We start from the raw sequence: 17,203 nt of genomic DNA on the forward strand, positions 1-17,203 counted from the left end.
ATCACCCAAGTATTTCTTTTCCGTCCCCCCCCCCCCCCCCCCCCCCCCACACCACCACATTCTCCCTTGTGTTGGTTTAAAAAAAAAAAAAAAAAATGTAATTAAATATTCAAGTTTACATTTTCACCAGAGTTGAGTTCTAAAAGCCTGACGGGCACGTAGCTCCAGTATTATCACGATGTGGAACTGATGTTTGCAATTTAAGCTCAAATTCCTTCATGTTCTGCCAATTCCAACTCCTCCATTTTGAATGTTATTCTGCATTCCTCCCTGTTTAGGACTTTGTGCCCCTCTACCAGGACTTTGAGAACTTTTACACCAGAAACCTTTACATGAGGATAAGAGACAACTGGAACAGGCCCATATGCAGCGTCCCAGGAGCCAAGATGGACCTGATGGAGCGAGTCTCCCACGACTACAACTGGACTTTTGAGTGAGAGACACGTTTTTTTTTTTTATCAAAAGTCTAAATATTTTTATCTGCATGCAAACCGTGAAGCATTCAGGTACATAATTACAGGAGAAAATGCAGATTTGGTAATATGAAATGTGACAATTTGATTAAAAATGACCCAAAACAACTTTAAACATAGGACTGGATAAATTAATTCATCCTTTAAATAAACCAAGAGCTGCACTCTTATTGAGATGCCAAACTAAGGCACTAATCAGACTTTTTAAGAAAGTTGCAAATCACTGTAAACTGACTGGATCTTTTATTTGTCCAAACAAATGATCAATAGGTTCTCTAAAATTAGTACTGGCTAATTAGTTTAGGAGACACTGGGCCCATAGCTAAGAACGTAACCTCATATGAATTGATTTTCAGTTCATATAACACACATATCTTTTCCACGAACTGCCCTGAGATGAACTGCTCTTTGGTCCAGAGCTCAGCAGCAGTCGAACAGTCCTACAAATCACTCACTTTGATGAAAATATGCTAACTTTTATATGAGACTTATTGTTTCTGCTGTTTTAGCTCGTCGTCCTCAATGTCAAATGGTCATAAAACGTTTTTTTTTATAAAATAATGTGAACTCATGAGTAACTTGTAGTTAGTCTTCTTTCATTAACAGGCTGTTTCCATTTAGAAAAATGTTGTTGTTTGGTTTTTTTGTTGGTTTTTAAATATTTTGAGAACTCCAGAACCTGTTGGAAGAGAATTCAATTCCAGAAATGCTAAAGTCATCCAGTCTGGTACTGGCAGTCATGACAAACCACTGATGTACTGGTTGTCTTGTTTGTTTTAATCATACTTCCATTTGATGCACACTCTTAACTGAAGCTGCTGTCTCATAATCACATGTAATTATGACCATAACAAGGTGCTTTAGGAATTAAGTTTCAGGTATTTAAGAAGCGGTATTTCATTATATAAATTGTAAAGCCTGACCGATATGGGAATTTTGGCTATCGCTGATACCGATGTTGAGAGGGGCAGGCGAATGCCAATAACCGTTATAATGGCTGAATTTTTTTAAGCTTTGTGCATCCTCAAGAATCTGAAGTAAACGGCAACTTTTAAAACTGTTTAACACTTGAAGTCTTGAAACAATCTTCCTAACGTTATCTAGACGTTAGCTTGCTAACTTGAGAAGCTTGTAGCTAATGACAAGCGGATTGGAGGACTGTAGAAATTGTTTATTTAAAAAAATAAATAAATAAACTTACTATACACTGTTCAGCAAAATATGCTACGCAGTCTTGTTCGCTTCTTCGGCTTTGCTGAAAGTGAAAGTTGACCTGAAAGTAGTCTTCATGCGCCCTCTGCTGGATAAATTTGCAATTACGCCTTTTGCAAGTAAGGACAACTATCACCGATACAGATATGTCTCCAAATGCCTTTAGCGGCTTAAAATATTGGCCCTACTGATATATCGGCCGGTCTCTAATAAATTCTATATTATGATTAAAGGGTCTGATCTCCCCGTTTGTCAAGGATAAGCGAGGCCGCGCTTACATCAGCAGCTTCGTTCACTCCGTCCATCTTTCAGAGGACTGCATGTACATGTGCTCGCTGTATCTCGGTGCAACGATAATAAAGCTTATTCTTATTCTGATTCTAAATTTATTGATCAGAAATTTAACACTGTAAAGACATTTTTAAATTTATACCCAAACTATTTTATTTTATGTTTTTCTCTTTAAAACGCCCAGTTGTTTACAAGTTTTGTACCTTTTTTTTTTTTTATGTGCGAGAACCTTTTTTAGAGATTGGCTCCATTATTTTGAAATCTGCCATTTTACTCGTGTAAGAAATCAACATTTTCAAACTGAAACATGCGAGTCCTCGCGTGAATTTTTCAATTCAACCTTTATTTAGACGGGTAAGTCGCATTGAGCCCCGAGGACTCATTTACAAGAGAGACCTGAATGCTTCCAACTTGTGCAACGAATTGACAAAATGTGCTAAATTTAAAAGCATGATCAATCAGTCAATGTGGTTTAAAGCCTAAAGCCTTTCTTGGAAGGCATTCTTGGGAAGGAAAGTCACAGTTACAAGACGTTTCCTAGCATCAGTTAGAAAGGATCTATTTCTGAAAAAGAAACCCAATTTAACTTTCAGTTTCCTTACCAAGTTTTCCACGTGGAGCTTAAGAGAGATGCGAGTCGACCAAAATACCCAAATATTTGTAGGAATCACAAACTCGATAGGGACACCATTCGAAGGAAGAACTGCTGAGACCGACTTCCTTTTTGAAAAATCGTCCCTTTTGGTTTTGTCAGAGTTTAGGACAAGTTTGAGACGGAACGAATCGGACTGGATGATGTTGAAAGCGGATACCAAAAGCTGGAAAACCTTATAAATGTTGTACTATGTACATTCTAAATGTTTTTTGCTTTCTGTGTATGTTCCGCTCCTTACAGACACACAGGTCGGGTAGTGAAGGATGTGATTAACCTGGGCTCATATAATTACCTCGGCTTCGCAGAGAATACAGGTCCATGTGCTGAGGCGGCAGCCGAGGTCACCATGACATATGGCGTCGGCGTGGCGAGCACTAGGCAGGAAATCGGTACAGACACTCGGTTCTTTTGATATCGCTACTGATCCCTATATGTTTTTAAGATGAAATAACCACAACATGGTGTGATATCAAACATAAATCTTTGAGAGGCTCAGTTTAAAGTGTTGATTGAAACATCTGTCTGGGCTTTAGGGAACCTGGACAGACATGAGGAGATGGAGAAACTGGCGGCGAAGTTCCTCGGCGTGGAGTCAGCCATGGCTTTTGGAATGGGGTTTGCAACCAACTCCATGAACATACCTGCCCTCACTGGCAAGGTTAGACTCTGGCTTTGCTTCTTACAGCTGCAGGTTGGATTCCTCATTATCTTTCAGATACCATCTAGACGTTTTGCTTTCTTCATGCCACTATGGCACTCGTGCATATCTGAAGTAAAGTTTACAATATTACACATAGCTGCTTACAAACCATCATTCCATAACTTGATGCTATCATGATCAACTAGAAACAAATGCATAGCTGTTCAAAGAGTCCACCATCGTATCATATTCAAAACAGTTTCTGCAGGACTGAAAATGAAAGAAAAAAAACCTGAAGTCAGAGCAGTTTGTTTGGTCATGCAACTGCGTATCACATTTGGCATTTTTACGGTTGAGTGTAAGCTAAGGGCGGTAGGTGTGAAACATCTGACTGCTTCTGTTGTGGCGCAAAACAAAATCTCTGGTAAAGATTTAAATTTCCAACAATAGTGTCGTCCTGCACCAAACAGAGCAATCTATTATTCTTCCTGTAGTTCTCTCACAGATCTATACAAATAATTAGATTCCAGTATTTGAATGGATAAAAACAAATCAGTTGTGCATGAATCTCTTTTTGTCTGTGATCCGATGTTCTGCAGGGCTGTCTGATCTTGAGTGATGAGCTGAACCATGCTTCTCTGGTCCTTGGAGCCAGACTGTCCGGGTCCACCGTTAGAGTATTTAAGCACAACAGTAAGTCACAAACGAAGTCTGTCTTCTTCTTTATTATAAATCCATATGCATATTCCTTCAATGTGCATTCTTGTCTCAAACACAGTTTTATTAGTTTTCCTTTATTATGTTGCTGGCTATGTTTTAATAATTTATTTATGTTTTATGTTCAACAAAATATTTTCTAAGACTTGTTCTGTAAAAAAAAAACTCAATAAAAAAATTAAAAAAAATAGTCCATCTACCCGACAGACACCAAAGCAAATCAAACTAAAGAAATTGCATTTCCTGCAAAAATGCAGTGTGAATGCTTTTTTGCAGAACTTTCTGAAAAACAGCTGAAATTGGCTAAAACTGTGCTGAAATGTAGCTGAAATGGAAGAACAAGCCTGAATTAGCAGAAGAAAACAGAAAGAGCATGTTTACTGAATTAAGTTTAATTAAGCAGAAACTGACACAAAATTATGTAGCTAAAAACGGCTGAAATTAGCAAAAAAATAGCTGAAAAGTAAATGAAAGGCAAAAAGAAGCTTAAACTACCAGAAGGAAGTAGAAAGAGCTGAAACTAGCTAAAAAAGTGGAATTGGCTGAAAAGGTTAAAATTAGCATTAAAAGAGCTAAATAGTAGCTGAATGTGCAGAAAAAGCTGAAACTAGTAGGAAAAAAAGCTGAAAGAAGCATAACGAGCTGAAATTAGCATTTAAATTAGCAGTGGGAGAAAGTAGCAGAAACTACTATGAAAAACTTGGATTTATCTGAAAATGGCTGAAATTATGTAAGAAATGCTAAAAAGGTAGCTGAAAAGTTGGAACAAGCTTACCGGTAAATTAACAGAAAGAACACCTTTGCCCAGTTAGGCTGAAAACAACAGAAATGAGTACAAAAAAGTAGAAATTATCTGAAAAAAAGCTGAAATTAGCAAAAAACTGCTGAAAAGTAGCTAAAAGGCAAAAGAAGCTTAAATTACCAGAAGGAAGTGGAGAGCACTTTTTTTTTTCTGAATTAGGCTGAAAAAGTTCAAATGAGTGCAAAAAATGTGAAATTAGCCAAAACAGCTAAAATTAGCAGAAAAACAGCTAAATAGCAGAAAAAGGCTAAAAACTTACATTAATAAGATAAAAAGAGCATAACAAGCTGAAATTAGCAGGAATAAGTTAGAAGAAGCACAATGTTGTAGTTAGCTGAAAGAATCAGAAAGAAGCTAAAAAGATATGAAAAAAACAGCTGAAAGTAGCTGAAAAAAAAGTTGAAATTTGCACAAGGAAGCTGAAAGAAGCTGAACCAGAACAAAATGTGAAAGCAGTAAAAGGTTGTAAACGGATCTAAAGAGATGAAGGATGGAAAATGAGCTCAAATTGATTTTCTATGAGGGAAAATGGCAGAAAAGGCTAAATATTTCAAAAAGCTAAAGTTGCACCAATATCAAAAGTCATAACACCCTTCTGTAGGAGCTGAAGGTTTTGATACATGTTGTGTTGAAATAGCACAAAAATTGTGGAACGAGAAAGATGCCAAAAAATGTAGAAAAATGGATCACGATAGTATAAATGTTTCATAAACAGTCACACAAATAGGAAACTAAACATCCTTTTAAAAATAGATGTGAACGTTCAGACGTTTTAACAAACTGCACATGGTTTCAAATCATCTTCGCTCCATCATTAAAGTTAGTCGTTGCAAACAATGAGCCGAACATAAAACAGGTTATCCTGATCTGAACTAAATCAAACGGTGCCGTTTGAAAGCTTTTCCTCTCTCCTTTAACATTTCTGTTGATGTGTATTTGTCAGATATGCAGAGTCTTGAGAAACTGCTGAGAGAAGCTATAGTTCACGGTCAGCCCAGGACGCGCAGACCCTGGAAGAAGATCCTGATAGTTGTAGAGGGCATTTACAGGTAGCTACTGGTTTTTCTACAGTATATTTTTTTTTTCCTCATTTTATTGTCTTAATTTTTTTTTTTTTTTTTTTTACCGTATTCAATTCAACCTTTATTTATACAGATAAATCACATTGAGCCTCGAAGGCTCTTTTACAAGTGAGACCTGTTTTGACAAACAAAAGTGTTGAAGGTGACAACATAGGTTTGGGGGGCAAAAAAACAATTCCTAACAGGCTCTCTATCTTTAGCCGAAGATGGATAGCCTGAAAAAAAAAAAAAAAAAAAAAAACTTGCACACAAGCACTTGGTGACATCGGGAGTGGGGGGGAGCAATATGATCTATAAAGATTTATACTGATTTAAAAAACTATTAAACTATTAGAACCTCTATTTTTGATGCCGTTACTGGTCCTTTGCCAGTGTAATTTGCCAAAATAACAAACAGAAACCTCTTTAATGGAACTTCTAATTGATTTTTTTTACTTTTTTTTTCCCCTGCAGTATGGAGGGCAGTATAGTGCGCCTCCCAGAGGTTGTAGCTCTGAAGAAGCGCTACAGGGCCTACCTTTACTTGGACGAGGCCCACAGCATTGGGGCTCTGGGTCAGAGGGGAAGAGGAGTGGTGGATTACTTCGGTCTTGACCCCTGTGATGTGGATGTTCTGATGGGCACCTTCACCAAGAGCTTTGGTGCTGCAGGGGGATACATTGCAGGGAAAAGGGTGAGGCTGCCATTTTGTCTTCTGAGCACTGCATTTGTTTTTGCAGGCAGAATATGAAATCTGAATATGTTGGATTATAGTTCCTCGTTTATGAACCAACTATAAATATGACATTTTAACTGAAGAAGAGTTCACGACAAAAGGAAGCTTGTGCTTCTTCAGTGTATCAGTGCGGTTATTATATAAGATCAGATCGGTCTGTGGTTTATTCACGTTTAAAACTTCTAAGCTTTCAAAACAGAACTGAGTCGGAGAATATTTTTTTACTCTGAGACATTAGCAGCATGTAGCCGTCTGTTAATCTCAGTGATTTAGATGTCAACAGCATCTTTATTATTATTATTATTATTATTTTACTTATTTATCAGAGTTTGAGGATTGAATTTGCTTCTTGTAGAAATGTATTTTTTTCACCAATGCTGCTTTAATAAACCATTTAAAATAAAATAAACAGCTCAGTCTAGTTTCACAATATCCAACTATTCATTGTAATTTGCTCTTTCAGTGTTTCATGTAAGTTTTTTTTACTGATTAAACTTAAACTGAAGCAAACTGAAGATTTATTGAAAACCACACACTTCATGCTACAAGAGAATGAAGAATAATTCTTTTCTTTTTTTTCCCCATGCATGTGTTAATGCAATAATCTGTGTGTCTCTTGGGTTTAGGAGCTGATCGAGTACCTGCGCTCCCATTCTCACAGTGCAGTTTATGCCACTTCCATGTCTCCTCCTGTGGTGGAGCAAATCATCACTTCTATGAAGTGCATTATGGGAGAAGATGGAACAACCATAGGTAAGTCCACATGTGGATAAATGTATTTTTCCTCACATGAGTGGAAATTTTCTGGAAACAAAGCTCAGGTGACATTTAGACCAGAGCTCTGAAAGAATTTAGTGACATCTAGTGATGAATTTAAACTTCAATATCATCACTGTCGGGCAGAAACATTGTATTTATTGGGGGGGGAGCCATTCCAGGGCAGGGAAAAATGTCCTTTTGTTTTTAATAAATGAGCTTTGCGTGGTCACATGATGTAAATTATTATTATTATTGTTATTATTAATGTATTTATTTACTGAAGTATTTAAATTGAAGTTATCGTAAAAACAGTATTAAAAAAAGCAAATGTAAATACGGTAAATAGAAACGTCAGGTTTTTGTCTGGCAGAAAGAAAACATTGCCTGTCCATCCTCAAATAAATTGCATGTCCCTTAAATGCTTACTTTGTAACATTTTTAATTCTATAGAAAGAATACTTAAGTATTTTCTCCTGCATGTGAACAAAGCATCTGAGAGTTTAAACAGCTTGAATATGAAAATAGACTAAGATCAGATTCAGTAAAAGATTAATTCTAGCAAAGAGCATCTCATCCTAAGACAAAATGTCTTTGAGCAAAGAATGTATTAACATCAGTCATTTTATTCAGAGTAATTATGGTACGTAAGGTTTGTATGTTTTTGTTTTTTTGTCACTTTTTCCCATTTTTTAAAATGCCTAAAATGTATTTGGTTTGCTCTTTTGGCATGAATCTTAAATGACTGCAATGAAAACGAGATTTTTTTTTGGGGGGGGGGGGGTTAAACGTCTTTTGTAAGTCTCATCATTCAGCACCAGGGGTCAGTATAATCTACTGAACTGTTCATCCACACAGCTATATTTAGACTGCTTGACTTGGTTTTCAGAAATGAAAGCAGAAAATCATCGTTTTGGAAATATGGGATGTTTTATGTATTTTAAATGAAACTGTTTTAAATGCAAACAAAATGCTTAGACCCCTAAGTTTAACTTCGCAGGCAGTGCAGACTTCAGTCTTACTACGATTGATTAAATAACACCTAAAACGTGGCTGAACCAGGAACGTGTTGCACAAAAGGCAAATGTTTTTTTGTAACCCGTTCATGAATGGAATGACGTTTGGTCTGGACACCGTCTTTCCTTCACTCCTGCTGAATTTCCTGCTGCATCCAGCCGTGCTCCGTTTGCAGGTGAAACAGAATTTATGAGCTCGCTGACAGTTTGTTCTGCAGCATTTTGATGCGAGCAGAAGATTTCAAAGCGGCCAGTCAATCTCCTGTTCTCCCGTGAGAGAAGGAAATTACATTTCAGAGAAACGTGAAAACTTGATCACCCAGCGGTGTCTGGGTGCTGCAGCTCTGACAACATTTTCTCACACTTATGAATGCAGTTGTGTTCAGCTGCTCGTCAAACATCCCCTTTCATCTTTTCAAAGACTCTTCAACACGCTGCGGAATAATTTCCTGTTAGCCTTCCAGAAGGAATCAGTATAGAATAAACTTTTTCATTGTTCTGTTTATACCCTTTCTGGCATTTACCGTATTTTCCGCCGTATAAGTTGTATCAATCCAAATATGTCTAAAGTGGGGGAAAAAAAACATAAATGTCGCTTCGCAGTGTAAGTCGCATCTATTCTGCGTCACCGCTGACGCAGACTAGATGCACGGGAGGACTCGCTGTGCATTTCTTCGAAATTTAACAAGATAACCACCTAAAAACAACTATTTGTTTGCTCAAAATTATAGTAAAGTTGTGTTTCAGTTAAACTTTTACTTATTAAAAACACTTTAATGGTCACATTAGCTGCATTTCGCTGGGACGGCGAAGCGAAATGAAGCTGATTTGACAGTTGCTCCAGGCGAGCTGGACGAAGGTGGCAGGTTATGGCAAGCAGACTGTGTCATTAATGGCCACTTTTACCTATTACATGACACAACGGCATGCCATAATTCTCGAGCGACATCTAGCAGCTGAAAATGAAACTGTCCAATATTTTCAGTCAGAATGAATGAAAACGGTCATATCTCAGCCAAAAATTGGTTTATAAATATGGGAAAAATCCTTAATTAAGTCGCTTCGGCGTATAAATTACCGGGCATGTAAATTATGCAAAAACTGTGACTTATAGGCCGAAAAATATGGTATATATAAATTTCTTTTCATTCTCTAAATTCTATGACCAAATTATTCTAAACAGGAGTGAGATGCATACTGCAGCAGTGCTCTGTAAATATGATCTGCTCATAAATAAGGCATTAGGCAATAAAATAAGATATTTACATTTAAATGACTGAGGAAACAGGAGTCAGAACGCTGTAAAGAAAAGCTAAGACGATCATTAAATATGCATTAATATGATACAGATGGTGGTTAAAACATTTCCTGCCATGATGAACATTATCCCCAGGATCTCAGCGAGTGCGGCAGCTTGCACAAAACACAGTCTACTTCCGCACGAGGCTTCAAGAAATGGGTTTCATCATCTACGGCAACGCCGACTCCCCGGTCGTACCAATGATGCTCTACATGCCCGCCAAGATCGGGTGAGACCTCAAACTGTGCGGCAGAATCTAAAGCGTTACCCTCCGCCATGTCTTCATATCGTTTTGTTTTTTGTTTTTCCTGTCAGTGCGTTTGGCAGGGAGATGCTGAAGAGAAACATCGGGGTGGTGGTCGTGGGCTTCCCTGCCACGCCCATCATAGAGTCCCGGGCACGCTTCTGCATCTCCGCCGCTCATTCCAAAGACATGCTCGACAGGGTAAGCTAACACTGATGGATTAACTTTTAGACTTCAAGATGGCCACCACAGCCAACTAATCTTAGAAACCAGAAAAAAAAAAGCTTAAACTCTGACAGTTTTGACAGCGTTGTGCTAAAATTTGGTGTGGTAGTAACTGAGCAATATTCTCAACACAATGAGTTGCAATGAGTGCAACTCATTGTGTATCATCTTGGTATTAACTGTTGGGTCAGCACTGTTTGTCTGTTAGCAAAACATCCCATGTCCCACCACTGGATGGGTTTCAATTAAACTCTCAGAAAATAATCATTGGCTGTACATCTACAGCTGATTGACTTTTGGAGTTACCCTGAGTCAAGATGGCCACCACAGCTAACTGACATTAGCCTTAACAAAAATGCCTCTGCCTCAGTGAAATTTACAGATACTGAGTGAACATTTGGTGTGGTAGTAGCTGAGAGTCATTCACGACACATGCTCCACCCACGAGCAGATCAATGCAACAGATTAGTGTTTCACATTAGATCACACAAATTATTTTCACAGTTTGACCAAAACAGATCAACTTTGTCAACAAAAGATTATTTGAGACTAAAGGGTTGGCATGTAAGACAGCAGGAAATGTGCTTTCCTTCAAGAAACGTTAGGCTTTAATTTAAAAACATATTGGACATAATGCTGGCGCAAATACTGTGAAGTTTTAAGTTCTACAATTGTACATTTTTAATGAAGAAAAGATTCCCATAATGAAGTCAAATTATATCTATTTAGGTTCAAGAATCTTTATTATCCCCTAGGGGCAATTTATTTCACAGTCAGTAGGCACACAAAACATCCGTACTAGACATTAAGACATTAAAATAACAGTGCAGAAGTCATCAATGTTCATTAAGAAGCCTGATCTCGACAGGGATGAATTTTTCAGTCTGTTCGTCTTACATCTGAGCAGTAGATACCTGCGTCCAGATGGAAGCAACCTGAACTCACTATGGAGTGGGTGAACAGGATCTGCCAGAATCAGCCTGGCCTTGTAAACTGACTTCTCCTTGTGTAGGTCAGTGAGGTTCTGTAGAGTTATGCCAGAAGTTTTGCTGCACATCCTGACAATCCCTGAGAGTTTGTTCCTGTTTTTGCATGTCAAAAGTCCAAACCAACAGATAAAGGTAAAAGGTGTAAAAGAGATTCAATAAAACATGCTCATAAAAGTAGAATCAACATTAAAACCACAGAGCTTCCAATAAAATACATTCTGTGGTGGGCCTTCTTACAAAGTTCAAGTAGGTTTGTTATCATTTGCATCACATGTGTTACATGAGGTGGAAATAAATTGTGTACGCAGTTACATACAACAATAGCAGAATATAAATTCTAAAAAGAAACGGTAATAAGTATCTAAGATATAAGATATTCTTAGTAACAATAGTGACTAACATCGCATCTTTTTCTGACAGTGAGCATGTCTTTATAATCGGTCCCCTTCAGGAGCTGTTGCATGATAACATTTAACTTTTTCAAGCTTTTACAGTCACCACTTAGTATTCCGTTTGCATGTTTCTTTCTTTTAAAAAGGCATTTGAACACTGCGGTGTGGTGACTTTACATATATTGATCTTGTTTAGTCTTGCATAGACACATCTTTGGCTTCTCTGTCTACACTGTAGAAAAAGCCGACTTCAGCCATTATTATTCAAGTGAAAACACACTTCGGGTTGTTACATTTCCTCTAATTATTCACAACCGTTGGTCTCTTGCCTCACTGCTTTAAGCTCACTTGTTTTCTTTTTAGAATAAGGTTCCAGAGAGTTGTGACTAATTATAAAACCTACGCATGTGTAAAGTTTTGGTCAAAGTTTTCCAGCATGAAGCTTATTAAGGACCTGACCAGCAGGAGTTCAGTGGAAGGAGGGGAGTCTATGCTGATATTTCACCACTGGCAGGCATGTTTTAGTGGAGCCGACTGGTACGAGCTGGAGATAATTTGACTTTTTTTTTTTTTCCTGTTATGCCCTCTATAGTCGGCGCTGAGTGCTGTAACGACCTTGAAATTGTTTGAAACTTTTCATAGATCTGACGGACATTAAAGGAAACCTGGGCTGTGAAATGTGCTGAAATGGAAGGACCCGGGTTTGAGCTCTGCTGACCTGAAATGTCCTTTCTTGAAGTGACTTCAGACGTACTGCATCCCTCCCAGTTCTTTGTCTGACACGTACATTTCACTGCCGTGAATCCATTTAAAAGCTACATTACAGTGCCAATTGGATCTCTCTGCAGGTTGAGGTATAAAATATTAAAAAGTCCTTTGAGTCCAGAGCTCCACTTACAGCACCAGCAGTCCTCACTGTGATTGTCTACAGATGTAGACGGGGCAGCTTTTGATTGCCGTTGGCAACACATCAAAAAGCTGTCCACTCTTCTCTGAGGGCTCTTCTGCTCTACTCACGGCAGACCTGCTGGATCTTCCACTGTCAGACACTGGATTAAACATGAATTCTCACCCGTCTGTTTCTTAATGGGACAGTTCTGGATCTTTGAGCTGGAACAGTACACGTAGAAACCTAAACCGCATGATTAGTTGTGGAGTTGCTCATTAAGTCTCATTGATCAGATTTGTGTATCCTGGTTAGGCCTGTTGCGATAAACAATAAATCAGGTAATCGCATGATAACTGAAAATTATCAACATCATTTTCATTTATCGGCTTTATCGTTTCTTCATGTCTCTCTCTCTTTCTACTGAAGACACTGGATGACAAAAGGCTCATCTCTGGTGCTCGCGGGTTTGGATCTTTAAAAGCAGCAAAGCTGAGAAGCTAAGCTACGAGTTAAGCTAACAGGCCGACCTCGGGGAAAAAAACTCTGTCTTGTCAAAGTTCCAAAATTCACGGTTGAAACTCGTGCCTTCGTGTAAAAAGTTTTCTCTGCAAAAAGAAGCTGAGAACTCGTTTACTGATTAAAAAAAAATTATTATTAAAAGCTTTGTGTGAAAAATGCTATGCTAAAGAGCTCAAACCACACCGAGCGTCTGCCATTTTGAGAACCGAAGAAAAGGAAAAAGACAGCCCATGTCACGTCAAGAGGCCTCCCTCCCATTTTTCCTAGAGACGCTGCTCGCTCCGTCACTATCCGTCCTTCAGTTCAAACTGTCTTATACTGCCATCTGGTGAACAAAAAAAGTACTAGACACAAAAATTAACCAACATTTCTTCTTAAATTTGACAATTAATAATTATTGTCAAATTTCAAATAATATTATCATTTATCGGAATAATTTCTGAGACAATTAATCACCCAGCAAAAGTTCTCATGACAGGCCTAATCCTGGTTTGGTTCAGATTTCATTCACCACATAGGTTAGCTTCATCCTTTTTGCTTAGTAAGAGAGTGGAAAAGTTTGAACAGTTGTGTTGTCAGCATTAACTGATGCAGTTCATCTAAAAAGTGCCTAATGTTCCAAATTAAAGTTGTAAATCTGTCTCTGTGCCCACCCCTGATTGTAAAGCATGTCAGACAGATGTTTGATCATCTCTCCTGTCTAAGATGGGTGTGTCATTGGGCTCAGATATATTAGATAAGTGCTGCTACATCTGAAGCTGTTATCAACCCATCTTCTAAAAAAAAAAAAAAACAGAACAAAATGAGCTGAAGACAGAGAGTGGGAGTATTGAAGTGTTGTATGCTTTCATCTGTCATGATGGTGAAATCTCTCTGTTAGTCGTCTCCTCTGTATCATCCCATCGTATTTTGAAGTGTCGTGTTGATTTCTATGATTCTTACACCCACCTGAGCTTTGACCCTTTCGTTGTGTCGTTCACACACACATATTTGCATAATCAGAAACCCATTAGGGGTTTTTTGTTTTGTTTTGTTTGTTTACTTTTACTGACCCATGAATATTTTAACATTAATTAAATAAGTTGAAACTTGTTTGTGCAGAATGCCACACACACTGTTATTAAATTGGACGATTAATTCTGGTCTCCTCCTCCTCCTGTCTCCTCCTCCTTCTTTCGGCTTCTCCCTCTTCAGTGGTCACCACAGTGAGTCATCCTCCTCCATCCCACTCTGTCCTCCTCCAACTACCTCCATGTCCTCTCTAACTGTATCCATATATCTCCTCTTTTGTCTTTTTCCTGGCAGCTGTGTTTCTAACAACCTTCTACCAATATACCCACTGTCCCTCCTCTGGACATGTCCAAACCATCTCAGTCTGGCCTCTCTAACTTTACCTCCCAGTTGTTCAACTTGTGCTGTACCTCTGATGATCTCTAAAAATACATCTGCCTCTGACCTGAAAAGCCTTGACTGTCCCCCGTCAAGGAGTGAAGAGGGAGATTAGAAATACCCTCCGTCTGTCCAACTGTCTCATTGCGAGCATGGTAACTTGGGGAAAAAAAGGCGATGTACCCACTTCCCTTTTGGTGTGTGGCTGCATCTAGGCACAAGAAAGGATCCATCCATCATCTTTACCCGCTTTTTCCTTTTCAAGTTGCAGGCGTCACTGGTGCTCATGTCTATCCATCACTATGCGAGAGGCGGGGTACACCCTGGACAGGTCTCCAGTCCATCACAGTGCCACATGGAGACAAATGAGACAAACAATCTTTCACTCTCTCACTCACACCTAGGGACAATTTAGAGTTACCAATCAGCCTAGCATGCATGTTTGTGGGAAGAAACCGGAGTACCCGAAGAAAACCAAAGCATGCACGGAGAGAACATGCAAACTCCACCCAGAAAGGCCCCCGGCTGGGATTTGAACCGGGGCGACCATTGGGTTGACGTCAAAATCCAAGATGGCCACCACCATACCATGGTCATATATCTATATATTGAGAGAGAGAGAGGTAGATTTTTGGATGTTGTGGATCCACATTTAAACTGTGTCGGCATCAAGAGTTCGTCTGCTTGTCCAGATGTGTTGTTAGCACGCAGATGATGAATGTATGATGCTTGAAATGTAATGCTCCATGATTTATTGCTCTCCTTTTTGGCAACGATATTGGAATGACAGTAAATTTGTGACCTATTGCCAAAGCAGAAAGTGAATAAGCAACAATATTGAAGCTGCTCTGCTGATTTCTGTGAAAAATGTTAACGATTTCTGCTTTTTATTCTGTTTTTGTTTTTCTGTTCTGTAATTTAGTTTCTGTTCAGTCTCCCAGCTGCAGTCATGCTCTCCTGTCAGATGCAGTGTTTTGTTTTAAGATGAGGGGAAATAACGAACCGAAGAGTTAAATATTTGTAATCAAATTAAAGCTCCAAGAAGTGTAAATATTGGGTTTAGAGACAGTGATCAAATAAAATCCTAGTGTTCACTCATTTTTTACAATTTTAGTAATTAAACACCTGCTAGATGTTTAATGATTTATTTGCCCAACCCAGAATTGGAGCACTTCTTAAATCAAATGAGCATTTGTTTCTGCTCTACACAGCCTAGTTAATGGTTTCTTTTTAACCCTTTAAATGTTTCTGCAGGCGCTGAGTGCCATCAGCGAGGTAGGAGACCTCCTTCAGCTCAAGTACTCCCGTCACAGAAAACAGTCGTCTCTATCGCGGCCTTTCGATGATGCCATCTATGAGGACGTTGTTGACTGATGAAACGCTCTTCTTCTAAAGTGACATGGACTAGAACAGCCACAAGAAGTGCAGGTCAAGGTGGACCACAAGTTTTGATGAAGATGTGCACGACTTTAACATAACCCCACAGCAAATGGAACGCTCTCATCTTTTTGCCTTAAACATGCAGAACTTGTTGAATGCACCGAAAACAGCTCCTCTCTGTTCTTTATCAAGATGCTTTTTTAATGTATTTTTTGTTGGTTGTGTCTGGGGTTCCTATGACACGTGTTGTCATTAAACCTTGACGTTCCTCTAGTTAGGACGTCATTTCTCCAGACTTATTCGTTCCTCATAATGATCTAATGTGAATTTAGAGTTACACTTTTAACCATTAAAGAGCTTTTTTTTTTTTAAGTCCAGTACTTTTCATGTTGCTGATTGTTGCCATACGCAGAAAATTCTGAATGTTGCATTGTTTGCACAAAACAAGTCTTCTGTTTTTACTCTGCCTGTCGAATAATTTATTTTGGGGATTTTGTCTAAAAGTCCCTTTCCTTGGATTCTTTTAAGGAGCAGAACTATTCTACAAATGTTTTGCTCTGAGCATGATTATAGCAAACGTATGACCAAATTACAGTTTCTTTTCTCCTTTTTTATACTCAAAGGCATATTTCTCAGACAAGTAAAGATGTAGCCAATATGTTATTTTCAGGGGACCTTTTTGTAAAGTAAAAAAAGAGTTGAGAACCAAAGTTCCATTCTTGCTAAAACTTCATCTGTTAACAAAATATAAAGCTAAAGTCTGCAGGCACTTTGTGTAACGTGGAGAGGAGCTTCTAACTTTCTGTAGATCCACAAGTTTTTGTCTTCCAATGAAAGGAACATTATTTTTTTTGTTTAGGTGTGACATGTTTGTTCTCCTGCTCTTGTAAATAATAGATTTGGATAACATTTAGCTAGTTTTGTTGAACTGTTTTTATCTAGAATGTACAGCCTGGCATGTTGAGATCATCTCCAAACACTAATCATCAATTGTATGTCATTCTTTTTGTTGATACATCAACCAAATTGCTGATGGTTTGATGCTATACAGCCAGTGGGAGACCCCCCAGACCCAAGGATGATGGGTCAAAAACAACTGGCGATCAAAATCCTAAATCCGTCACCTGTCGAGGACATCATGTTCAGATACAAATATGAACTTCTGCTCTGTAATCCTACTGATATTTATCAATCAATATTTAGAAAATGGCTCCAGGGCTTTGTGGATTTCCTTAAATTGCTTTCACTAAACTAATCCTGTTTTGGGATGAGCTGTCCCTTTTAGATATCCAACCTTAGATATAAAACCTTTCACAGTGAGCTGAATGACTTCTGTAGGTGTTTTCTTCTTAAAAGCCATGAAAGCAAACAAAAAGGTGCTCGAGTGCAACTCTTGGCAGATGCCACCTGAATATGTGCAATAAGCTCCAGTAATCAGAAGCTTATATATATCAACACTTTTAGAGTTTTGTTAATGAAAAGTGTGTTACGAATTCAATTCATCATAATTATATAGT

The 17,203-nt window shown here is 38.4% G+C and overlaps 1 protein-coding gene across 1 annotated transcript in view; it reads left to right on the top strand.

Annotated features, from left to right (window-relative positions):
- The window catches only part of LOC119427762 (serine palmitoyltransferase 2), a 22,985-nt gene extending 7,109 nt beyond the window's left edge, over positions 1–15,876 (top strand). Inside the window, exons 3-12 of the mRNA XM_037695400.1 lie at positions 279–433; positions 2,872–3,020; positions 3,165–3,289; positions 3,871–3,964; positions 5,734–5,839; positions 6,326–6,545; positions 7,214–7,340; positions 9,753–9,888; positions 9,975–10,104; positions 15,561–15,876. Of these exons, the coding sequence (XP_037551328.1) occupies positions 279–433; positions 2,872–3,020; positions 3,165–3,289; positions 3,871–3,964; positions 5,734–5,839; positions 6,326–6,545; positions 7,214–7,340; positions 9,753–9,888; positions 9,975–10,104; positions 15,561–15,680 (1,362 nt within the window). The 3' untranslated portion in view covers positions 15,681–15,876. The remainder of the gene's footprint in view (positions 1–278; positions 434–2,871; positions 3,021–3,164; positions 3,290–3,870; positions 3,965–5,733; positions 5,840–6,325; positions 6,546–7,213; positions 7,341–9,752; positions 9,889–9,974; positions 10,105–15,560) is intronic.
- The last annotated feature ends 1,327 nt before the right edge of the window (positions 15,877–17,203 follow it).

The sequence above is a fragment of the Nematolebias whitei genome, chromosome 21 (genome assembly GCF_014905685.2).
Source record: "Nematolebias whitei isolate Nwh7 chromosome 21, NemWhi1, whole genome shotgun sequence".
Taxonomy (NCBI): Eukaryota; Metazoa; Chordata; class Actinopteri; order Cyprinodontiformes; family Rivulidae; genus Nematolebias; species Nematolebias whitei.